The following is a 24157-nucleotide window of genomic DNA, read 5'->3' on the forward strand; positions in this document are numbered from 1 at the left end:
GTTTAGATTGGATATTAGGAAAAAATTATTCCTGGAAAGGGCTGTTGGGCATTGGAACAGGCTGCCCAGGGCAGTGGTGGAGTCACCATCCCTGGAGGGGTTTAAAAGGTGTTTAGAAGAGGTTCCGGGGGACATGGTGTAGTACCAGATTTAGGTTACGGTTGGACTCGATGGTCCTGAGGGTCTCTTCAAAATGATTCTATGATTCTGTGAGCATCGTCTGTCCTGACCAAAGTTCTGCATGAGACCCAGGTCAGTACAGTCAGCCCTAGAGCAGAGAGGCTGCCAGCAATGGCCTCTGGGTGCCACAAGAGAGCGGTGCCCACTCCACCAGCGGGATCGCTGCTGCTGCAATCCTGACGCAGCTGGAGCAGAGATGCGAGATGAAGGCAGACAGTGGTCCCTCTGGCCTTGCCCTGACCTGTGAGCTCTGGGTGTTGTTTTACACACTGGAGTCACACCCAGGAAAATCTGGGAGACTAGTGCTGCCTGGAAAACTATTTTTTAAGACCCTGATATTCACCACAATTTTGGTATGCTCCATCCCTCCTCTGCATTGCACAGTGGTTGCACAGGTAAGTCTGTGGGTGTCTATTATGTTAATGGACTTTAAAGAATAGGTCAGATTTCTGTGCAAACTGTAGCCAAGAGAACAGAGCAACCCTGATAGTACTGTCATGCTCTCTTCATCCCCAACGTCTGAAACTCCACGTTAAACCTGAAGCTCTGGTCTGCTGACATTGGGGTGTCCTTTCAGGTCCCTGCTCTGCAGCAGCCAGTTGCTGCATATGCAGAGTTTGCTTTCCCTGCAGGACACCTGGACAACTGTGACCACACAATGCGTGAGATCTGCTTGGGTGGTGTGGTACCCCTGCTTTTGAGAAGGTGAGCGAGCCCCCAGGTGGACCTGCTGTTCCTACCTGATCTCAGTGATGCCCTCCAGACCTCAGTGCCATTGCGTGTGTCTGTCATAAGGAAACTCATTTCCTCAACCATGTTCTTGATGTAGATCTCAACAAAGAGCTGCTGTTCTTCTGGACTCTAGTAGCAAAATGGCAATTCTGTCTGCAAAGGTAAGAAGCAAGTTGAGTCTGTCTCTCCATGGGGAGCTGCAGTGAATTCACATACATCATCCTGTGTTTTCTGGCCGTACCAGCAAGAGGAAAGACAAGGGAAGATGCACATGTCAGGGCTTTGCTCTGCTGCCAATGTCACAAATTGTGGTTGGAAGGGACCCCTGGAGTGTCTTACCTGACCTGCCTCGCAAAGATGGGCCAATGTCCAGTCTGGATGTGCTCAGCTGGGTGTTTGTCTAGCTGAGTACGGAGAAGCTCAAAGAGCAGAGATTCACGCCCTTCTAACTTTCTCTGACAGCTGCATCTCCACTGAGTGGTAAAAGATTCTATAAGATTGAGCCTGAACTTCCCAGGTTGCAACTTATGGCTTTTAGCGCTTTTATCTGACATTGCCGAGAGCTTGGCTCTGTTGTCTTTACAACTGCTCGTCAAGACAGAGTCCCCAGCTGCTACCTGGTCATTTGGGAGGTGGGAAAACCAAACCCTACCTTGTTATTCATGTGTTTAAGACTATCTGTCAATTAAGCTGGAGACCCCCCTTTGGGGCTTTGGGGTGGGCTCTGTGCTCTTTCTGGGGATGTGTATCATGAGACACCTTTGCCAGTTGTAACCAGTACAGCTCCCTGCACCTCTGGCTCTGAGACCAAGTGACACAGATTCTGGTAGCAGAACATGGCTGAGGACAGACACTTATTGTGTTTACTGCTTCATTGAAGAAAAACAAAAAAAGGAACAGTCACACTTACATTAGGTGTTATATCTACGAATCCTGTACTGGTCACCCGATAAGAGCAGCCGAAGAACAGGGGATTAAATGGAGGAGGCTTGGGAATAAGTTTTGAATTCCAGATCCTTTCTTGTTGCTCAACGGCCTGTAAACATCAAGTGTCAGTTTTAAAAGAGGAGAAAAGAAAGCGCTGTGAACTGCAGGCAGCCCTGGGAAAGTCAAGAGGAGAAGAGAGCGCCCCGGTCAGCACAGCCCACGGGGCGTGCGTTCCAGGCAGGGCTGTGCTGCGGGGGCCGGGAGCTCCGCTGGCGCGGGCGGGAGCGTGGGCAGGTGCCGCGCTGTGGCGCTGGGAGAGAGGGCAAGGGCTTGTGCACAGCAGAACGGCTGGTACGCAGCCACCTATTGCTGTGCCTGGCAGCGGCCAGCAAGTCCTGCATCTGCTCTGTGCTGCAGAGCACCCTGTGCCACGGCTTCGGCTGTGCCAGGACAGGCTGTCCCAGCCGAAAACACAGAGAGTGGTTCCTGGAGCGTCTGGGAAAGAGGAGAGTGGGGGAGGCAGGAGCAAGGATGCTCCTCCTGTGGGAGATGGGGGCACAGGACCGTATGTAAACCAGAGTGTGGTGGCAGAAAAGTGGAGGCGTCTCTGGCTATCAAACCCAGTCCCTGGTGCTGCAGCCACCCAGATATCATCCATTTTTAACACAGTCAAGCTCACTCTGCCTTACCTGCTTCACAGAGTTGTCATCCGGGATGAGGTAGAGGTGAAGAGTTGTGTCTGCAGCATTGAGCTGGTGGAAGATCAGCACCAAGGAGTGCACAGGGAATGAATATAAGGTTGAACGTAACCTACTCCAAAGCACGCCGAGCAGTGAGAAGCTGGGATTCTCCAGGACAGCAGAGAAGGCAATCAGTCTTGTTGGTCTCTGCAGGGTCATCTTCCCATATTCAAAATGGGCAATGAAGCACAGGTCGGTATCTAAGTCTTCTGCAAGAGACAGAAAAGGCAACAAGGTTCTGTTTGTTCACCCTGGCAACTTACCAGGCTGCCTCCTTCTCTTGGAGGCTTTAGCATCAGAAAGAAGACAAGTGCACACATAGGATGACGTGCTTAGCTGCTGGTCCCATGTGTGCCCTGGTCTCCTGGGTTTAGCAGAGCGTCGCAGGCCTTTGGCATTGTTCCTGTGGGCTCAGAAAACTGCAAATCTGAAGGTGGCCGCTTGGGCCTGTGAAAATTGTCAGACTGCATCCGTGCAGCCTCCTGCGTGCAAGCACCACACCAACACGTACCGGCGAGGCAGACGGTGACTGTGTGACCAGTCGCTCTAGTTTTTGATCACCAGAGCAGCCTGAGCAACCTGAGGTGCCATCCTGAGGGATCAGCGGGTCAGAGAGCTCTGCTGATTCCCAGTCACTGGGATAGTCTCTGGAGCACACTTTGCTATTAACCTGACAGATTAATATAATTACAGCATTGTGCATAGCACGGCTGTGTCAGTGAAGAGTGCGTAGAGCCACTTTTTGGGCAGCACGGCTGCACTTGCCAGGCCCTGGGCGGGACATGGAACGCAGTGACAAGAAACGGCTCAGTTTTGGAAGAGGACACGAATTTGGCAGGAAGAGTCCCTCGGCCAGCACAGCCGGGGCCTGTGTCAGAGCCCCCAGCACGGGGCACTGGGACTCGTCTGTGTGCCCGGCAGCCCAGCACCTTCTCTGCTCATTAGCAGCGGCTCATTAAGAGCAGTGCAGGGCACAGGACCCAGATCCAAGCCTTGTGGCTTCTCCTGCTGCCTGGCTGAAAATGGACAATTTCAATCTACTTATTCTCCTGCCCAGGCCAGCTCTGGCCTAGTCCATCCCACTACGGGGTGGTCCAGCCTGTGGGTGGGCGCAGCCAGCCGGCTCCTGTCCCGCTGGAGCAGAGCAGGGGTGGCCATTGGCATCCACAGTGGCCACAGGGGCAAAGGGCTGAGCAACTCTCCAGGGGAGCCCAGGGGCTGATCTGCAGCTGGGCTGGACAGTGCCCAGGGGTCATCATGGCAGCTGGGAGGAGAGGTGGGTGAGGAGGGGCAGGTGGTGTGGAGCAGGAGCTGGGGAAGGGACCACTGCGAAGGCTTGAGAGAAAGTGAGGGAAGGATGAAGGACCCAAAGCAAAGCAGAGGAATACGAGGGAGTACAGGGGACCTTGGAGGGAAGGGAGAATTTGGCCCTGTCTGGACAGACGTCTCTCTCCAAGGAGCCAGAGACGTCCCTGAGCAGATGGTGGCTTTGGAAATGCGGGTCCCTGTGGCTGCCGTACCTGCCAGGCAGATGAAATGGGGGAGACGCACCGCCCGCACGATGCCGGAATGCACCGTGATGAGGAACAGGGGTCCGGCGGGCACCCACTTTTCCTGGTCATCCCTGCTGAGGTGCCAGGTCCAGGTGACGTATCTGTAGGTGACGGTCACTGCTGACTTCACCTCGAAGCTGAGGCCGGTGATGGAGCACTGGAAGATGCCTTCACCAGGGAGGTGTGCTCTGCAGGTGGGAGGAACGACAGGCTCATGCCACCTGGCACAGGGCTTTGGAAGGTGCTCCCGCTACACCCAACAGCTCTTACTGGTACATGGTCTTCCCAAAGGCTCGGGTTATCTTTGGTGTCACTTCTGGAAGTACCTGCAAGACAAGTGTGGCCAGTTTGGGACTGGAAGGGGTGTTGCACGCTGGGTGCTGCTTGCAGGAGGCGTGCAGGGATTTACAGCGAAACACGCTGCTGCTTGGCGTGGGAGCTGGAGCCTCGCAAGCAGCAGCAGGGGAGCAGCAGCTGCTGCCCGGTGCCCGGAAAGTCATCACCCCAGCAGTGAAGAGCCCAGAAAAATCATTGACTGGCAAGTCCTCTGCCCTGGGATGTGGAACAAGCACTGGCCCTGTCTGAGGCTCACGACCCCTTTACTGCAGATCCCTGTAGCCGTGCCCAAGAGAAATCCTGCGTGCAGGCACAGCCAGGAGGACTGAACCCTTCGCCCCACGTTGGTAGATGGCCCTGGGGTGGGGGAGGCATGGGTGTGTCACCCACTGCTTTTTAGGATGCATTTTGCAAATGAGAATTCCAGCTAGGAAAGTTTCTGTCTGCTGAGAGAGAGACAATGTTGTTAACTGATGACTTTCTTGTGGGTAAAGCCTGGGGTTGTTCTCTCTCTGCCGTGGTGCATAAGCAGAGAGGTCAGTGGCGAGAGGCAGATGAGATGTTTAGCAGCCAGAATAAATTTGGGATGGAATCAAGTGGTATTTGTTGTCTCACAAACTGGAAAACTGGGGAGCATGTGCTGAGTTAGCATAGCGAAAGAGGCCGGGGTCTTTTGGAGGATGCAGCGCTGCTGCGAACAACAGGTTTGAAGGCAGACTCAGGGTCCAGCCGAGAGCCAGGGCCAGTCCCTGCTGTGCCATTTCCCTTGGCAAAGCTCTTACCTCCGCTGTGCAGCTCCTGCACGTTCCCTGCGGTGATGAGCCCGGGTTCATCGATGGAAAGCTCGCCTGCAGAGGGAACACAGGGGAACGTGCTGACAAGCTGTCTTTGTCCCCTCCAGCCGTGCTTGCGCGCTGTGCCCGCCTGGCCTGCCGGCAGGGACAGGTCCCTGTCCTGGGACCAGGGGCAGCACCCACCGGCTCCTGCCCCCCACAGCGGTTCTGCAGTGGTGATGGGCAGCACCGGACCCTCCATGCTCAGGACCAGCTGTGAGCCCCTGTGGTGCAGCCGTGCCGTCCCCCCCAGCCCCGCGGTGCTCCTCACTGCGGCACAACAGCCTCGGGCACCCTGTCCCACCAGAACTCACCTCTGCGCTCCCCGAGGCCTTGGCTGGCAGAGGTTCATGAGGGTCTGCCACCAGCTTCCATGGGTCTAAGTTTTTGAATGGAACAACAAGAAGACATTGTCATTTTTTGCCTCATGTTTGAGAGAAGAAGCCATCCGCAGGCAGGTTTCACCCAACCTTCCTGATCCCATTAGCCACACTGGTCCCCTTGTGTGGCTCCTACATCTACCGCAACTTCGACATTATCCTGCATGAATCATGGCAGAGGTTTGCTCACCAACACGCTGTGGCTTGATGTCCATCCCTTGCCGATATAGACGTTCAGGAACTTCGTCCCAGGGCATGACATTACCTGGAAGTTGACTTTTGAGAGCTGAACTATCACCACCTCGCACTGCAACAGCAACACGAAGCAGAGCAGAGCTCAGGAGCCAGGTCGTGTCCAGAGGAGCATCCCTTCCTCTGCCCGTCTTCTCCCAAGTCTTGATGCCTTTGCTATGAAAGCTGTTCCTGTGGGTCTGAGCCCACTCACACCAAGCTGCTGGGCACCAGGAATCCCACCCAGCGGCCGGGCCCAGGAGGGCAGCGCACTGCAGGGCTGAGGACACGCTGCCAGTGCGTGCTCCTGAATCCCTCCCATCTGCCGCACAGAGACCAGATTTCTTGCTCAGCTTCCAGAAGCAAAGTGCTTCCTCACCCTCCTGCCAGGTGCCTCCCTGGGCCCTCGCCTTCCTCCCAGCTTGCAGTGCCAGCGTGCTCCTGCAGCTCCCTGGTGCACACACGGCTGCAGCCGCCTTGCCCCTTCCCTCCTGCCCGCAGCCATGGCCAGGTCCTCTCCTTGGGAGACACCCGATCTGCACCCGCTGCACCTCTCCTGCCTCCAGACAGATCCTCTTGCACCTCCCTCCAGCCACCCTGTACTTACATCTTCTTACACAGAACACTGTGCAGTCAGGTTTGATTTCATAGTATCGCAGAGTCAGGTCCTGATTCATATATTGTTGATTGTAGACCACAAATGCCATTTCAGGGCCCAGGGAGGAGTCCTGTGAGCTCAGCTTGACCTGAAAGTCCTGCACGGTGTCATCTAGAGACACTTGCACTGCAAGATTTTGGCCAGTCAAAGTCTTCACGAAGATGCGGAACTCTGCAGGGCTGTCGGCCGTGGGCTGCTGCTCCGCCATGGCGCCTCTTCCAGCCGCTACACAGGATCCGGGGCTCCGGCTCCGTCACTTCCCCAGAAATCGAAAGCACCGGGTGATGTCAGGGCTGAGCTGCTGCCAAAGCTCCTTCCCGCCTCAGCTGAGTGCTTCTCCTCCTGCCCGCAGCCCTGCCTGCTCGGTCTCTCTCCCTGCCTGCACTGGGCTCTCTGCCCTGGGCTGCTGCATCCACACAACCTCTGTCCCTTGTTCTCTTCTTTCTCCCCTTCTGCCCCACCAGGCTCGTGCTCCAGCCTTTCCTTGCCCGGGGAAGGCTGTGCAGGGCTGTGCAGCCAAGGGCAGAGCTTTTTGCCAAGGGACCAGGGCAGCAGAGTCTTGGATCCAGGCTGGCAAGCAGGTCTGGGGTTGGCACAGGGTCCCCCGCTGGTTCACTGGTCCCGCAGCACCTGCCCTTCCCCTTCTTCCCAGCACACCCCTGCCCCCCCTTTCCTGCCAGCCCTGGCCAGCTGGGGAGGACGCGGCTCTGCCTGCCTGGGGCTGCGGGGGCCAGCCTGTCCCCACCTCCACTGCAGTGGCGTGGGGGGGCAGTTAATTTGGGGGTGGTGGGATGTGCAGGGCTGCACGTTGCCAGCTCCCTGACTGCTGCAGGGCTGCAGGGAGCCAAGGGTGGGCAGCACGGTGGGCAGGTGGCTGGCATGGCTGGCGTGGCCCTGTCGGTCCCCAGGGAGGCAGCGCTGTCCCCCTTGGGGCAGACTCACAGCTCCAGGATGCTTGAGCACCCTGCCCCGCACCCCAGGGTGCCCGTGCAGCCCAGGAGCCAGGCAGGAGCGACAGGACCTGCCGGCGACATTCAGGGCACCCTCTGCCCTGGCAGACGGGCAGCAAGGACAGTTCAGTGTCTGACCCTGCGGTCCAGGCAGAGCCCAGTGCGGGAGCGGAGTCAGGGTGAGGGACTCAGTGCCCGGAGCCCAGGGCTGCACTCCAAGCAATGACGATGAGCCGCGCACTGACCAGCTGCTCTGCAGTATTCATGGGGAGGGGAGGACCCGCGGCCACCCCTCGGGACTGGGCTGCCCACATGCCCTGTCCTCACGGGTGCTGGCCCTGGCTCAGTCACCCCATTGCAGGCAGAGCCACGTCCAGCGCTGTTCTCGGGACAGAGCAGCCACACGGTGCTGCTGGTGACCACATCCCTGCCCTGGAGACACGTGCTCGGCCCTGTAGGGTGCAGTGAAACAGCCCCAGCTCTTGTACACTCGTCATTTCAGTGGAGCCTGAGTGTCCGTGGCCTGCCGATAGAGCTTGCTGTTGGGAAAACTCCCTGCAAAGCAATTTATGGATTCCTTCCAAGGCCAAATCCTTGCTGTTTGCTTGGCAGCTGCGTGGCAGTGCTTTTGCACACCAGAGTTCAAAAATCCTGCGTGCCGGGTATGGAAACGGAAGTGGCTGTTGGCCGTCGTGTGTTTCTGCTGCCAGGTGCAGTGTCCCATGGGATGAGCTCTGCACCAGCCCCAGGCAGGCACAGCACCATATGTGGGGATGCTCCTGCTCCGCTGCCTGCAGACGTACCCAGTGCTCCTGCTGTCATTTCTCCTGCTTTAAAACGGAGGCAGCTCCAGCAGGACCCACAGTCCCTCTCGCAAGGCTGTGAACGGATGTGGCTTCCTGAAGCTCCTGCATTTGCAGGCTCCATCTGAGAGTAGTTTTATAACAGCAGCGAAATCTGCAGCTGAACAGCCCAGTTAAGCCTCGTGTCTCATTGGGAGCAGGCAGCAAGGACCTAAAGCTGTGTATGAGAGGGCAGTGAACCAGCTGGACAACCTGGCAGATTCGTATACTCAGAGTCTCTAAGACAGCCGCGACCCAAGAGAATCTGTATGTGGGGGAGAAAAAGCCTTCCGCTGTATGCAAGGTTGTCTCAAAAGTCACAGAAGGAAAAGAAAAGATGTATTTGGGGCACGCAGTAAGAAAAGGCACACAGAGATGCTGAGAGTCTGCCAAACAGGATGATGGAGAAGGCAAAGAGTGGAGTGGGGAGCAGAGGAACGTGCCAGGCACGGGGCGGGGGAGTAGATCCCTGTCCGCATAGGGGAGAGCAGAGACGAGAATCCAGCGGGGAAATGTGGAAGTGACCAGGGAAAGGACGGGACGGGTCATTTCCAGGAGGGCAGAAGTAACCGCTGGACGGAGAGGGAGCAAAAATGCCTCTTTGCGTGCCCGGGGCCAGCGTGGCCACCCGCGGGAGCAGCGGGATGGGGGCGGCGGGGACACCCGCTCCCCGCTGCGGTCCCGTGTCCCGGGCGGCCGCCCCGCCCCGCCCCGCCCGGGGGCGGCCGCGCTCCCGCCGCCGCGCCGGCATCGCCGCTGCTGCCCAGGTAAGCGCGGGGGCGGCGGGTCCCGGCCCGGGGCTGGTGGAGCGGGGGCGCTCCTGGTGCGGGGCCGCTGGCCGCAGCTGCCGAGGCCCCATCCGCGCCGGGGGACGGGGCGGGCGATCGGGCGGGCGGATCGGGCATCCGCCGGTGCCCCGCAGGAGCGGGGATGCCGGGGGCGAGGAGGCTCCTCTGCAGCCGGAGCTGCCGGCAGGGCCGGGCCGGGCCGGGCGAGCGGTGGCCGGTGGCCGGTGGCCGCCGCAGCGCTGCGGGAGCGCCGCTTATTTTCGCATCTCGCGTGAGATGCAGCAATTGCTTAAAAAATCAGAGCAGAGCGACAGCGATTGTGGTCGGGGAGAAGAAGCCGCCTTTCTACTGAACCTCCAGGTTTGGGTCCCTGTCCCCCCCCCGGCCCCTCCACGTGTCCTCCAAGTTTGTTTGTCCCTGGTTTGGGGGACTGTGAACCCACCCGGGCAAACAGCCCCGGTGTCCCGGACCGGCAGCTGGGGGACTGGCGAAACGCAGGCAGTCCATGCAATACTTGCAGGTGTAAAGCTGCTTTTGCGTGGGTGCCTGGGGAAATGATATCAGCAAAGTGGGTAACCTCACGGGCTACTCTGAGAGGGAACGTCCGTCTCCTGGTGCGGTGGATGGAGATTTGGTGGTGGTGTGCTTTAGATTAGTATTGGAAAACATCGCCCTAATAAACCCCTTCTGCACTGCTTGCAGCTTCTACAGGGAACCCGGCATTTACTTATTCCATCGTGAACTGGCAGCAATAGGCAGCAAGGGGAAGGACTTGGCTGCCTGTAGTAGAGAGATTGAGAATTAAAATTCTTTTGCTTTGTGAAATGTTTTGATTTTTGCATCAAGCAGTCTGCGCCCGGGGAGAATTTTCAGCATTTGCACTTTTTATTGGTGTACCTTTGAGATCTGAACAAAGTCTCGTGTTTGATTGTTAATTTCAGAATATTTCCTATGCAGTTTGCAGAGGATGTGTTTGGAGGGGTGGCAAAGACACCGCTGCTGAATGAGCCTTTAACCTGGAGCCTATAAATTGCTGAAGCAGCAGCCAGTAAAACAATTGTGGCTAATTGTAGTCTGACATAGTGTTCCCGCCGGGCTTCTTTTCTGGAGCTGGTGGGGCACATTGAACTGCAGCTTTGTAGCAATCTGTGCTGCTGCTGACACAAACTGCCGGTGACAAGGTGACAAGGTGAAGTGCACCAGGACACGTCCCTCTTTGTCTTCTGTGAGGCAGGGCCATGCAGACAGTGGGGCTGTGAACTGCTTTTGGGGTTTTGCACAGTGAGTTTTGTTTGTGTTTCTTGGGGCCATCCAAAAAGCAAATTACCTTGCAAAGCCAAATCTGCTGTTTGCTCCAGGCTGGTCAAAGCAGATCTCGGTTTTTGCCAGGAAGCAGCGGGAAAGGCAAAGGTTTGCTGGGGAGGGGTGTGCTGAGGGGTGCGCAGGAGCGGGGGCTCCTGGGGAGGCGAGGTGGTGGGAGGAGCAGGAGGGGACTGGTTGGGCTCTAACAGTGTCAGAGCTGCTGGTGCCAGCAGCCGGGGGACCCTGGAGCGAGGCCGGGAGGGGGGTGGGGATGGGTACGGAAATGTCGGGACATTGGGAGCAGGCAGGTTGGGCAGAGGGCAGCGGGAACCGGCTGGAGAGCTGTCTGCGGGAAAAGGGGCGGGTGGCTGGAGAGATGCAGGGGAGGTTGGGGTGTCAGGGAAAGGAGAGAAGGGGGTTCCTGTGTGCCAGCCCCCCTGAGTTTGGCTCCTCTGCTGCGTGGGCAGGGGGTGGGCAGCGGCACGGCTGTGAGGGTGTCGTGGGTGCAGCATCCTCGAGGGGGAGGGACGGGTTTTGGTTACACTAATGAGTGTTTTTCCTCCAGCTGAGCACCCCATGCAGGGAGGCTGGTCTGTGCAAGTGCTGGGGGCTGTGGGGAGGAAGGCTGTAGGACGCCTGTGTTCATCCTCTGTAGTACAATTCCTGAAAAAAGTCATAACTTCAGGATGGAGACCCGGCTATTTATTTTCAACACAAAATTATTTTAAAAATACAAGTTCTCCCTGCCTTAAAAACATGGTCTTCTGTCACGCTCTCTTTTGTGTGACTTGGTTGTCCTCCCACTGTGTCTTTCCACAATTTTCTTGTGGCAGATGAGCGCTGTGTCCCTCCCCAGGGTCAGAGCAGGGCTGCCCCCTGTTGCCTTGATAACACAGAGCACACGGCGTGGCTCGTGGGGTGTGGGGAGGAGCCTTGGGACCCCCGATGCTCTGGCGATGCCTGAGCTGTGCTCAGAGTCCCACGTCCAGAGGAAAGACCTGCTTTTCTTGGCAGCAGAGCCCAGCCCGTCCTGGAGATGGGGCAGTTTGCTGAGCCAGACCTGGCAGGGAACTGGAGCTCCTGATACTAAACTGGGAAATTTCTCCATGTGCTGGTGGGCTGTGGCAGCTTGGCTGTGCCTGGGGCGGTGCAGCGGGTGGAGGATGGAACCCCGCGTGGGCAGAGAGGGAGGCTGCGGGCAGCTCGGGGAGGCAGCAGGACTTTGTGCCAGCAGCTGCCTTGATTTTTGGTGGAGTCGCTCTCTGGAGGCAGCAGGAAGGTGTTTGTGGGCTGCGTGACACTGTAGTTGCAGCTGTGGTCAGACAACAACCGGAGCCCCAGTGCCGTCTCCCCACCGCCCGCTCTGCGCCGTGGGGAGCGCGGTCTGTGCACCGCGGGTCTGTGCCAGCTCCCGCTCTGCCAGGCTGTGCCGGGACAGACCGGGACTGCTGCAAACTGGTGGCCCATGGAGACTGGCTGCATTTGGGGAGGGAAGGAGGTCAGCAGCAGGAGGGTGCTGTTGGCCCTCTGGGCTGAAACCTGTTCCTGACAGGGCTGGAGAGGCATGGCAGGGGTGCTGGGGGTCATGGCAGGGGTGCTGGGGGCTAGGAGGGTACTAGGGCAGAGGCAGGTGTGCTGGGACTCTTGGGATCCACCTTGTGTATTTTTATCAATGGTCTCTGCCCACAAGGCAGCAGATGTTGCTGAAACACGTTGAGGAGGCAGAGGTAATAATTTTACTGCTTTACTGCTTTATCAACTCAAAAATGACTACCCAAGCCCAGAAAAAAGCTTTTCCCTTGAGCACCAGTGTGACACCAACAGTGCCGAACAGCGCGTCCAGCCGGTCCGTGCGCTGCGATCGTTCCAGGCGGCTGAGAGCGGACAGTGCGGGGCCATCGTCCCTGCCCGACGCCGTGCCGTCAGGCCCCGCCGCCGGCTCCCGGGGCCCGCCCGCCCGCCGGCCCCGCCGCGCTGCCTCGGGGTCTCCGCCACCGCCACCCCGCAGCGCCATCCCCGGCCCGGCTCAGCTCGGCCCGGCTCAGCTCGGCCCGGCTCAGCTCGGCCCGGCTCAGCTCAGCTCGGCTCGGCTCAGCACGTCCCGCCGCCGCGGAAGGAATATCCCGCGCTGCACCCGGTTCCCGCGAGAGGGATCCCCGCCCCGCCCCACGATGAGAGAACCAATCAGAGAACAATCCAGCGAACTCCGCGGCACCTCCAGCCAATGGTGGAGAGAAGCGCCCCGGCGCGCCCCGCCCAGCCGGTTGCGGAGCCGCCCGGGCCGAGCGGGAGAGGCGTCCCCGCTGCTCCAGGTCTGCGGTGGCGGCAGCTGCTGCCACCACGGGCTGCAAACCTGACAGCCCCTCGGTGGAGGAGCGGTACAGCGCGCTGTGCGTGTGTGCAGAGCCGTAACGGCATGGCCGCCTCCCGCGCCCCCCCGCCGGGATCCCACTGCCCGGCGCTTGGACACCAGGAACCCGGGGTCCCTGTCCAGGGTGGGGATGTGGCTGCCCCATTCCCCTTTGTGGATTCAGCCAGCAGCGAAGCCGAGCACATACCCCAGACACACACCCGCACACACAGACACAGGACACACTGGCACAGAACACACAGACAGCCACGGGCAGGCGCTGCCGTCATCCGCACCCACAGGCGGGACCCACATCACACACTAGCCCCGTCCCCTCCTCTCGTGGTGGCAGCTGCGGGAGGTCACTAGTGCGGCACACACGCACTTGAGGGTTCCCCAAGCACCGGTGTGGCCCCTCTGTCCCGCCAGCTCCCCGACCTGGACCCCAGCCCTCAGACACACCCCACGGGCCCTTGAGTCACCAGCTGGTCCGGCTTGAATTTTGCTGGTGAACGCACAGGCGCAGCTCCTGCACACCTGGTTTTGGGGGATACTCTCGCCCCCACCAGACACACAGGCTGTGCCACACGGTCCAGCCCCAGCTGCATGGAGCCCTAATTCGCCTCACTCCAGTGCCCCAGTAGCTAGTTTTTGGGACACCATTCCCCAAAGACCCCCACTCCCTCTCATAGGTGACACCTGAGCCCCTGACGCACACGTGGGTCTCACCAGTTACTGGCACGTGGTCCTTGAAGCACAAGGGGTAGAGAGGATGATGGCGCAGAGAAATAGTTAAGAAAACATTTAATGAGCAATATAAATATAGGACAGACTGTGGTGACCAGGCACAGGGCTCAGCCAGACCGGACCCGGTTTCTACCTGAGTGGCCCCTGTTCTTCACCTTCCTGTCCGCCCCCACTTTGTTCTCCTGGTTCCCTGGCAGATGCGCCCCCACCCCACCCCAGAGCAACAGAAACCTCCAGGTTGATGGACCCTTATGGTCATGCACACGCCCCTTGGTCGACAGACAAGGCCTTTGACCAATGAGGCACCTTGGTTGAGAGAAGCTTCTGGACAACTCCCATAAGTGGCCACACTCAGATTCCACTAGGGTGTAAATGGAGCTACTGGACCCCCTTTGAGTTGCTGTGCTGGGAGCAGTGGGTATGCGGTTCAAGACTCTCCTCCTTGGACTGGCTGTCTAAGGAGTGTTCCCTGGGGACTGATACACCTCAGCTGCCTGGTAAGTGATTATCTGGGTGCCCCCGAGAGTCCTGACTGTGACACAGAATGGGAAGATGTGCAATTTGAATTATTACTCTAGAGTTTTGGGATCTGATCCCCTTGAGTTTGGATTGGTTGTGTAGTAATTGAACTCATCCCTGACCCTTAACAGGGCAGAGACACACTCTTCTGTTTCTGCAGCAATGTACTCTCCAGGTGTGCAAAAGAAGGAACAAATATAGACAAATATATATATATATATATATATATATAAAACAAATATATAGTTCAGTGTCCCTTCCACCCCACAAAGTCACAGAGCATGTCGTGGGGGCCATTTCACTCAAGACTCCCTGCAAGTTACTTTGAGCACCCAGAAGTTGTTGTCTCTGCTTCGGCAACTGAATTTCACAGTATCACAGCACAGTATCACAGTATGTTTGGGGTTGGAAGGGACCTCAAAAGATCATCCAGTCCAATCCCCCCATGGAGCAGGAACACCCAGGTGAGGTCACACAGGAAGGTGTCCAGGCGGGTTTTGAATGTCTCCAGCGAAGGAGACTCCACAACCCCCCTGGGCAGCCTGGGCCAGGCTCTGCCACCCTCACTGAGAAGAAGTTTTTTCTCAAATTTAAGTGGAACCTCTTGTGTTCCAGCTTGATCCCATTACCCCTTGTCCTATCATTGTTTGCCACCGAGAAGAGCCTGGCTCCATCCTCGTGGCACTCACCCTTTATATATCTATAAACATTAATAAGGTCACCCCTCAGTTTCCTCCAAACTAAAGAGACCCAGCACCCTCAGCCTTTCTTCATAAGGAATTTCACCTGAGTTTGACCCAAAAAGTCTCTGCTGAGATCCTGGACACCAGAGCAGACTGCTCCTGCCCTGGCTGGCCCATTCAGCAGCAGTAGGATGTGATCAGTGAAGGCATCCACGTGATCCTGAAAGGAACTGACCTTATAGATGAGAAGAAAGTGATTTAAAATTAACCTGTTGGCTTGCTTTGAATGTAGAGCGGCTGCTATTGAGTCAGACATTCTCTGAAGAGCCACAGACTTTTGTTCTCTTTGCTATTTTTTGGGGTTTCTTTGGGAGGTGCTCCTTCTCCTGGCTGCTGCAGGGGTCAGGCTGCTTGTTTGGCCCTTCAGTGAATTTGGGTCATTTGGGTAAAGTAGGCTGGAGGGAAATGAGTGCAAGGTTTGATGTTGATAGGGGTTCACATCAGCACCCGTGGCTTGCTGTGTCTTGCGCATGAGAACAAGGCAGCTGTGGGTGGAAATGCAGCTCCCCTCTTCCAGCTGCCGGAGGTGTCCCTGGACGCTGAGGATGGGGAGGCTGAGCTGGAGGTCGCCGTTGTGATGGAAGCTCCTGTGCTGGCAGCTGCCTGCAGCTTCTGGAGAGGCCGAGGCCTGTCTCAGGGGCACACAGGGCTGAGGTATTGGCACTGGCTTAGGAACCAAGGTCTCTTGTTCCAGCAGCTTCTCACCAGTGGTTGGCATGACACTAGTTGTCCACCACTGGCAACCGGGTTTTTCAGAAGGCTTCTTGTTGCTTTGCACCATGGAGTTTCCCTTGAAAGTTCAGGATTCAGGTGCTAGTAAACCTGACTGCCCTTCCGTTGCTCCTCTAAGCTGAAGAATGGCAGCAAAAGCAGTCTGCTGTCCTTGGCCTAGGTGGACTTCTCCAGGTCTGCGATGAGGTAGGGGTCTTTTATCTGGAGGATCTGGTAGAGCTGCTTCTGGGCCTTCCGCCCTTTCTTCTTAACTAGGTCCAGCAAAGCTCGGTTCTTCCTCTTATTTGTATCTTGAGCTTGCAACTCCTCTTCTTCATCGCTGTTGATGACGTTTGCATCCCGCAAGTGTTGCAGAATGGTGGGGAGCTGCCTCATCCTGGAGCAGAGCGCAGTGTGGTGCTTCTCCACAAAGGCTGCACCTGGCAGACACCAAGCCCAAGTTACTGTGCTGCATGCAGCCAGGCAGCCGCAGGTCAGTGCCACACTGCGGTACGTGGAACCCAGAGCCAGCAGACACCATGGCTGTGCACCCTGTCCCACAGCCACGTGTCTGCATCCCTCCACCAGAACGGATGGGCACTGGCTGCAGCAGCAGTGGGAGCGCTGGAGGGAATGCAAGGAAGGGGGCAGGAGCGTTAAGTCAGAGCCGGGGGAGGTGAGGTGGGTGGCAGCACCATTCAGCTGCCAGAAACTGTCCCCTGTGGGATTCCTACAGTGTCTGGGTGTGAAGTTGCTGTCCTGCCACCGCCCTGCAAAGTGTGGAGTTCCTAACTCAGAGCACAGGTCACTCAAAGCTCTGAAATCTCACAGGACTGCAAGCGGCTTGTAAAGAAACAGAGCCTGGAAAGGCAGGCGATGGCAGCGGGTGCTGAGCAAGCCGTGGGTTGGCGCAGGGCAGCGCTGCCCGTCCTCTCCTCCCAAGCCCCCACCCAGTCCTCCTACGTGAGGCTGGAGTGGGCACCCAGAGGGCAACTCCCTGTAGAATCACAGGATGGTTTGGGTTGAAAGGACCTTCAAAGATCACCCAGTCCAACACCCCACCATGGACAGGGTCATCTTTCATCAGATGAGGTAGCTCAGAGCTCCATCCAGCCTGACCTGGAACACTTCCCATGATGAGGCCTCTACAGTTTCTCTGGGGAGCCTGTTCCAGTGTCTCAGCACCCTCAGCATAACAAATTTCTTCCTTTGTCCAATCCAAACTTGCCCTCTTTCAATTTATAGGCATTGCCCCTTGTCCTGTCCTTGCCCTTGTCTGCCACCCAACTCTCCTGATGATCCTGAGCAGGTTGTAGGCCAGTGTGCTGACTCCACATGCATGGCAAGGAAGAAGACTAAGGCTAAGATTTCCAAGTTTGCATGGATCTGAGCCAGGCCTATCTGCCTCGACCTGCATCTTGGGTGCCTGGCTGGCGTCTTGGATCGGACCTTTCATTAGCAAGATGAGATGCAAGAGGTAATGATGAAGTGCTGTGGCCCTGGAGAAATTAGGCTGGGATAACAGCTGCAGAGCTGCTGGGCAGCATGTTGTTGAAGCAAGTGGAAAGCAAAGCCCCTTGGTCAGAAACTCCTGGAGCTGCTGTCCCCTCTGCCAAGGCCTGGCTGCAGGCTCCTGCGCTGGGGCGTCCCTCCTGTGGAGAACCCTCCCGCTTGGCTGAAAGGCCCCGAGCTGGCTGTACGGGATGCAGCAGCTCTACCACTTAGCAGAAATACAGAAAACTATTGTTTATGGACTGTGAACTGTAGCAGCTGCGGCTCATTCTCATGCCTGTTGCCAAAGCTGGCAAACCAGTTTCAAGGGTCACCTGCACTATGCTGCTTCACCCAGCACATGGCACGGAGCATGCAGCCAGCAATGTGGGGATAAAAGACTGAGGTTGCAGCTTTCAAGGCTTTTTGCCTAGAAACTATCAAAAGGATGGGTAAAGAGACTGATATCTGCTTAAAACCAGAGGATGCTGAGCTCCAAAAAATTGATTCAGACTCTGAAACACTGTACTGACCTGAGATGGTCTTGGAGGCAGGGTCAAGAAGATTAATGTCACCTGAAAGAAAAGAGAGATCACTGAATGTCCCATGACTGAGATCATAGAATCATGGAATCATAGAATGTCCTGAGTTGGCAGGGACCCAGAAGGATCATCGAGTCCGTCTCATGTCCCTGCACAGGACAAGCCCACAGTTCATACCATGTGTCTGAGGACATTGCCCAATAGCTTCTTGAACACTGTCAGGCTTGGGGCCACGTGAAGTTAGTGGCATGTGTGGTGTCTGCTGAGCCAAGCAGGCAGCAGCTGAGCAGAGAGATGTGGAGATTAGGAACGTGCTGCTCTGGAGCTGGGTGCACCTCTGTCCCCCCAGGAGACACAAGAAGACGAGGCTTGGCACCTGCCCTCGCTAACGCTGCTGCTTCTGCCTCCATCAGGTGATAGGACAAGAGGAAATGGTTTCAAGTTGCGCTGAGGGAGGTTTAGATTGGATATTAGGAAAAAAATATTCCTGGAAAGGGCTGTTGGGCATTGGAACAGGCTGCCCAGGGCAGTGGTGGAGTCACCATCCCTGGAGGGGTTTAAAAGGTGTTTAGAAGAGGTTCCTGGGGACATGGTGTAGTACCAGATTTAGGTTGCGGTTGGACTCGGTGGTCCTGAGGGTCTCTTCAAAATGATTCTATGATTCTGTGAGCATCAGCTGTCCTGCCCAAAGTTCTGCATGAGACCCAGGTCAGTACAGTCAGCCCTAGAGCAGAGTAGCTGCCAGCAATGGCCTCTGGGTGCCACAAGAGAGCGGTGCCCACTCCACCAGCGGGATCGCTGCTGCTGCAATCCTGACGCAGCTGGAGCAGAGATGCGAGATGAAGGCAGACAGTGGTCCCTCTGGCCTTGCCCTGACCTGTGAGCTCTGGGTGTTGTTTTACACACTGGAGTCACACCCAGGAAAATCTGGGAGACTAGTGCTGCCTGGAAAACTATTTTTAAGACCCTGATATTCACCACAATTTTGGTATGCTCCATCCCTCCTCTGCATTGCACAGTGGTTGCACAGGTAAGTCTGTGGGTGTCTATTATGTTAATGGACTTTAAAGAATAGGTCAGATTTCTGTGCAAAGCGTAGCCAAGAGAACAGAGCGACCCTGATAGTACTGTCATGCTCTCTTCATCCCCAACATCTGAAACTCCACATTAAACCTGAAGCTCTGGTCTGCTGACATTGGGGTGTCCTTTCAGGTCCCTGCTCTGCAGCAGCCAGTTGCTGCATATGCAGAGTTTGCTTTCCCTGCAGGACACCTGGACAACCGTGACCACACAATGCGTGAGATCTGCTTGGGTGGTGTGGTACCCCTGCTTTTGAGAAGGTGAGCGAGCCCCCAGGTGGACCTGCTGTTCCTACCTGATCTCAGTGATGCCCTCCAGACCTCAGTGCCATTGCGTGTGTCTGTCATAAGGAAACTCGTTTCCTCAACCATGTTCTTGATGTAGATCTCAACAAAGAGCTGCAGTTTTTTTGGACTCTTGTAGCAAAATGTCAATTCTGTCTGCAAAGGTAAGAAGCAAGTTGAGTCTGTCTCTCCATGGGGAGCTGCAGTGAATTCACATACATCATCCTGTGTTTTCTGGCCGTACCAGCAAGAGGAAAGACAAGGGAAGATGCACATGTCAGGGCTTTGCTCTGCTGCCAATGTCACAAATTGTGGTTGGAAGGGACCCCTGGAGTGTCTTACCTGACCTGCCTCGCAAAGATGGGCCAATGTCCAGTCTGGATGTGCTCAGCTGGGTGTTTGTCTAGCTGAGTACGGAGAAGCTGAAAGAGCAGAGATTCACGCCCTTCTAACTTTCTCCGACAGCTGCATCTCCAGTGAGTGGTAAAAGATTCTATAAGATTGAACCTGAACTTCCCAGGTTGCAACTTATGGCTTTTAGCGCTTTTATCTGACATTGCCGAGAGCTTGGCTCTGTTGTCTTTACAACTCCTCGTCAAGACAGAGTCCTCAGCTGCTACCTGGTCATTTGGGAGGTGGGAAAACCAAACCCTACCTTGTTATTCATGTGTTTAAGACTATCTGTCAATTAAGCTGGAGACCCCCCTTTGGGGCTTTGGGGTGGGCTCTGTGCTCTTTCTGGGGATGCGTATCATGAGACACCTTTGCCAGTTATAACCAGTACAGCTCCCTGCACCTCTGGCTCTGAGACCAAGTGACACAGATTCTGGTAGCAGAACATGGCTGAGGACAGACACTTATTGTATTTACTGCTTCATTGAAGAAAAACAAAAAAAGGAACAGTCACGCTTACATTAGGTGTTATCTCTACGAATCCTGTACTGGTCACCCGATAAGAGCAACCGAAGAACAGAGGATTAAATGGAGGAGGCTTGGGAATAAATTTTGAATTCCAGATCCTTTCTTGTTTCTCAACGGCCTGTAAACATCAAGTGTCAGTTTTAGAAGAGGAGAAAAGAAAGCGCTGTGAACTGCAGGCAGCCCTGGGAAAGTCAAGAGGAGAAGAGAGCGCCCCGGTCAGCACAGCCCACGGGGCGTGCGTTCCAGGCAGGGCTGTGCTGCGGGGGCCGGGAGCTCCGCTGGCGCGGGCGGGAGCGTGGGCAGGTGCCGCGCTGTGGCGCTGGGAGAGAGGGCAAGGGCTTGTGCACAGCAGAACGGCTGGTACGCAGCCACCTATTGCTGTGCCTGGCAGCGGCCAGCAAGTCCTGCATCTGCTCTGTGCTGCAGAGCACCCTGTGCCACGGCTTCGGCTGTGCCAGGACAGGCTGTCCCAGCCGAAAACACAGAGAGTGGTTCCTGGAGCGTCTGGGAAAGAGGAGAGTGGGGGAGGCAGGAGCAAGGATGCTCCTCCTGTGGGAGATGGGGGCACAGGACCGTATGGAAACCAGAGTGTGGTGGCAGAAAAGTGGAGGCATCTCTGGCTATCAAACCCAGTCCCTGGTGCTGCAGCCACCCAGATATCATCCATTTTTAACACAGTCAAGCTCACTCTGCCTTACCTGCTTCACAGAGTTGTCATCCGGGATGAGGTAGAGGTGAAGAGTTGTGTCTGCAGCATTGAGCTGGTGGAAGATCAGCACCAAGGAGTGCACAGGGAATGAATTTAAGGTTGAACGTAACCTCATCCAAAGCACCCCGAGCAGTGAGAAGCTGGGATTCTCCAGGACAGCAGAGTAGGCAATCAGTCTTGTTGGTCTCTGCAGGGTCATCTTCCCATATTCAAAATGGGCAATGAAGCACGGCTTGGTATCTAAGTCTTCTGCAAGAGACAGAAAAGGCAACAAGGTTCTGTTTGTTCACCCTGGCAACTTACCAGGCTGCCTCCTTCTCTTGGAGGCCTTAGCATCAGAAAGAAGACAAGTGCACACATAGGATGACGTGCTTAGCTGTTGGTCCCATGTGTGCCCTGGTCTCCTGGGTTTAGCAGAGCGTCGCAGGCCTTTGGCATTGTTCCTGTGGGCTCAGAAAACTGCAAATCTGAAGGTGGCCGCTTGGGCCTGTGAAAATTGTCAGACTGCATCCGTGCAGCCTCCTGCGTGCAAGCACCACACCAACACGTACCGGCGAGGCAGACGGTCACTGTGTGACCAGTCGCTCTAGTTTTTGATCACCAGAGCAACCTGAACAGCCTGAGGTGCCATCCCGAGGGATCAGCGGGTCAGAGAGCTCTGCTGATTCCCAGTCACTGGGATAGTCTCTGGAGCACACTTTGCTATTAACCTGACAGATTAATATAATTACAGCATTGTGCATAGCACGGCTGTGTCAGTGAAGAGTGCGTAGAGCCACTTTTTGGCCAGCACAGCTGCACTTGCCAGGCCCTGGGCGGGACATGGAACGCAGTGACAAGAAACGGCTCAGTTTTGGAAGGGGACACGAATTTGGCAGGAAGAGTCCCTCGGCCAGCACAAGCCGGGGCCTGTGTCAGAGCCCCCAGCACGGGGCACTGGGACTCGTCTGTGTGCCCGGCAGCCCAGCACCTTCTCTGCTCATTAGCAGCGGCTCATTAAGAGCAGTGCAGGGCACAGGACCCAGATCCAAGCCTTGTGGCTTCTCCTGCTGCCTGGCTGAAAATGGACAATTTCAATCTACTTATTCTCCTGCCCAGGCCAGCTCTGGCCTAGTCCCTCCCACTACGGGGTGGTCCAGCCTGTGGGTGGGCGCAGCCGGCCGGCTCCTGTCCTGCTGGGGCAGAGCAGGGGTGGCCATTGGCATCCACAGTGGCCACAGGGGCAAAGGGCTGAGCAACTCTCCAGGGGAGCCCAGGGGCTGATCTGCAGCTGGGCTGGACAGTGCCCAGGGGTCATCATGGCAGCTGGGAGGAGAGGTGGGTGAGGAGGGGCAGGTGGTGTGGAGCAGGAGCTGGGGAAGGGACCACTGCGAAGGCTTGAGAGAAAGTGAGGGAAGGATGAAGGACCCAAAGCAAAGCAGAGGAATACGAGGGAGTACAGGGGACCTTGGAGGGAAGGGAGAATTTGGCCCTGTCTGGACAGACGTCTCTCTCCAAGGAGCCAGAGACGTCCCTGAGCAGATGGTGGTTTTGGAAACGCGGGTCCCTGCGGCTGCCGTACCTGCCAGGCAGATGAAATGGGGGAGACGCACCGCCCGCACGACGCCGGAATGCACCGTGATGCGGAACAGGGGTCCGGCGGGCACCCACATTTCCTGGACATCCCTGCTGAGGTGCTGGGTCCAGGTGACGTATCCATAGGTGATGGTCACTGCTGACTTTACCTCGAAGCCGAGGCCGGTGATGGAGCACTGGAAGATGCCTTCACCAGGGAGGTCTGCTCTGCAGGTGGGAGGAACGACAGGCTCATGCCACCTGGCACAGGGCTTTGGAAGGTGCTCCCGCTACACCCAACAGCTCTTACCGGTACCTGGTCTTCCCAGAGGCTCGGGTTATCTTTGGTGTCACTTCTGGAAGTACCTGCAAGACAAGTGTGGCCAGTTTGGGACTGGAAGGGGTGTTGCACGCTGGGTGCTGCTTGCAGGAGGCGTGCAGGGATTTACAGCGAAACACGCTGCTGCTTGGCGTGGGAGCTGGAGCCTCGCAAGCAGCAGCAGGGGAGCAGCAGCTGCTGCCCGGTGCCCGGAAAGTCATCACCCCTGCGGTCAAGAGCCCAGAAAAATCATTGACTGGCAAGTCCTCTGCCCTGGGATGTGGAACAAGCACTGGCCCTGTCTGAGGCTCACGACGCCTTTACTGCAGATCCCTGTAGCCGTGCCCAAGAGAAATCCTGCGTGCAGGCACAGCCAGGAGGACTGAACTCTTCGCCCCACGTTGGTAGATGGCCCTGGGGTGGGGGAGGCATGGGTGTGTCACCCACTGCTTTTTAGGATGCATTTTGCAAATGAGAATTCCAGCTAGGAAAGTTTCTGTCTGCTGAGAGAGAGACAATGTTGTTAACTGATGACTTTCTTGTGGGTAAAGCCTGGGGTTGTTCTCTCTCTGCCGTGGTGCATCAGCAGAGAGGTCAGTGGCCAGAGGCAGATGAGATGTTTAGCAGCCAGAATAAATTTGGGATGGAATCAAGTGGTATTTGTTGTCTCACAAACTGGAAAACTGGGGAGCATGTGCTGAGTTAGCATAGCAAAAGAGGCCGGACTCTTTTGGAGGATGCAGCGCTGCTGCGAACAACAGGTTTGAAGGCAGACTCAGGCTCCAGCCGAGAGCCAGGGCCAGTCCCTGCTGTGCCATTTCCCTTGGCAAAGCTCTTACCTCCGCTGTGCAGCTCCTGCACGTTCCCTGCGGTGATGAGCCCGGGTTCATCGATGGAAAGCTCGCCTGCAGAGGGAACATAGGGGAACGCGCTGACAAGCTGTCTTTGTCCCCTCCAGCCGTGCTTGCGCGCTGTGCCCGCCTGGCCTGCCGGCAGGGACAGGTCCCTGTCCTGGGACCAGGGGCAGCACCCACCGGCTCCTGCCCCCCACAGCGGTTCTGCAGTGATGGGCAGCACCAGACCCTCCATGCTCAGGACCAGCTGTGAGCTCCTGTGCTGCAGCCGTGCCGTCCCCCCAGCCCCGTGGTGCTCCTCACTGCGGCACAACAGCCTCGGGCACCCTGTCCCACCAGAACTCACCTCTGCGCTCCCCGAGGCCTTGGCTGGCAGAGATTCATGAGGGTCTGCCACCAGCTTCTGTGGGTCTAAGTTTTTGAATGGAACAACAAGAAGACATTGTCATTTTTTGCCTCATGTTTGAGAGAAGAAGCCATCCGCAAGCAGGTTTCACCCAACCTTCCTGATCCCATTAGCCACACTGGTCCCCTTGTGTGGCTCCTACATCTACCGCAACTTCGACATTATCCTGCATGAATCATGGCAGAGGTTTGCTCACCAAAATGCAGTGGCTTGATGTCCATCCCTTGCAAATATACACGTTCAGGAACTTCGTCCCAGGGCAAATATACACGTTCAGGAACTTCGTCCCAGGGCAAATATACACGTTCACGAACTTTGTGCCAGGACATGCCCTTACCTGGAAGTTGACTTTTGACAGCTGAACTATCACCACCTCGCACTGCAACAGGAACACAAAGCAGAGCAGAGCTCAGGAGCCAGGTCGTGTCCAGAGGAGCATCCCTTCCTCTGCCCGTCTTCTCCCAAGTCTTGATGC

General features: G+C 56.6%; 2 protein-coding genes across 9 annotated transcripts in view; one reads left to right on the plus strand and one right to left on the minus strand.

Annotated features, from left to right (window-relative positions):
* The window catches only part of LOC309446345 (caspase recruitment domain-containing protein 8-like), a 68287-nt gene that overhangs the window by 7291 nt on the left and 36839 nt on the right, over positions 1-24157 (plus strand). The gene's annotated exons all lie outside the window — the stretch shown is intronic.
* LOC309446344 (uncharacterized protein) lies at positions 296-24013 on the minus strand. Its single transcript, XM_082065993.1, has 17 exons — positions 23879-24013; positions 23623-23687; positions 23262-23327; positions 22414-22469; positions 22111-22331; positions 20539-20798; positions 19833-19958; positions 18931-19075; positions 17547-17588; positions 5872-5988; positions 5616-5680; positions 5251-5316; positions 4403-4458; positions 4100-4320; positions 2529-2788; positions 1823-1948; positions 296-1065 (listed from the first exon to the last, which is right to left on the minus strand). Exons 1-17 carry the CDS (start codon positions 24009-24011, stop codon positions 1042-1044), a joined length of 2049 nt encoding a protein of 682 aa, XP_081922119.1. The 5' UTR covers positions 24012-24013; the 3' UTR covers positions 296-1041.

Source organism: Streptopelia decaocto (genome assembly GCF_964273445.1).
Source record: "Streptopelia decaocto genome assembly, chromosome: 15".
Classification (NCBI taxonomy): domain Eukaryota; kingdom Metazoa; phylum Chordata; class Aves; order Columbiformes; family Columbidae; genus Streptopelia; species Streptopelia decaocto.

What these genes read in the sequence shown, in the direction of transcription:
- LOC309446344 (XM_082065993.1), bottom strand. Translation starts at nt 24,011, where the DNA reads ATGTCCTGGCACAAAGTTCGTGAACGTGTATATTTGCCCTGGGACGAA. An exon ending in GCAGGAGCTGCACAGCGGAG is followed by an intron (nt 22,470 to 23,261) that starts GTAAGAGCTTTG and finishes CTTGTCTTGCAG; the next exon opens with GTACTTCCAGAAGTGACACC. An exon ending in CATCAAGCCACAGCGTGTTG is followed by an intron (nt 5,681 to 5,871) that starts GTGAGCAAACCT and finishes TCAAAAACTTAG; the next exon opens with ACCCATGGAAGCTGGTGGCA.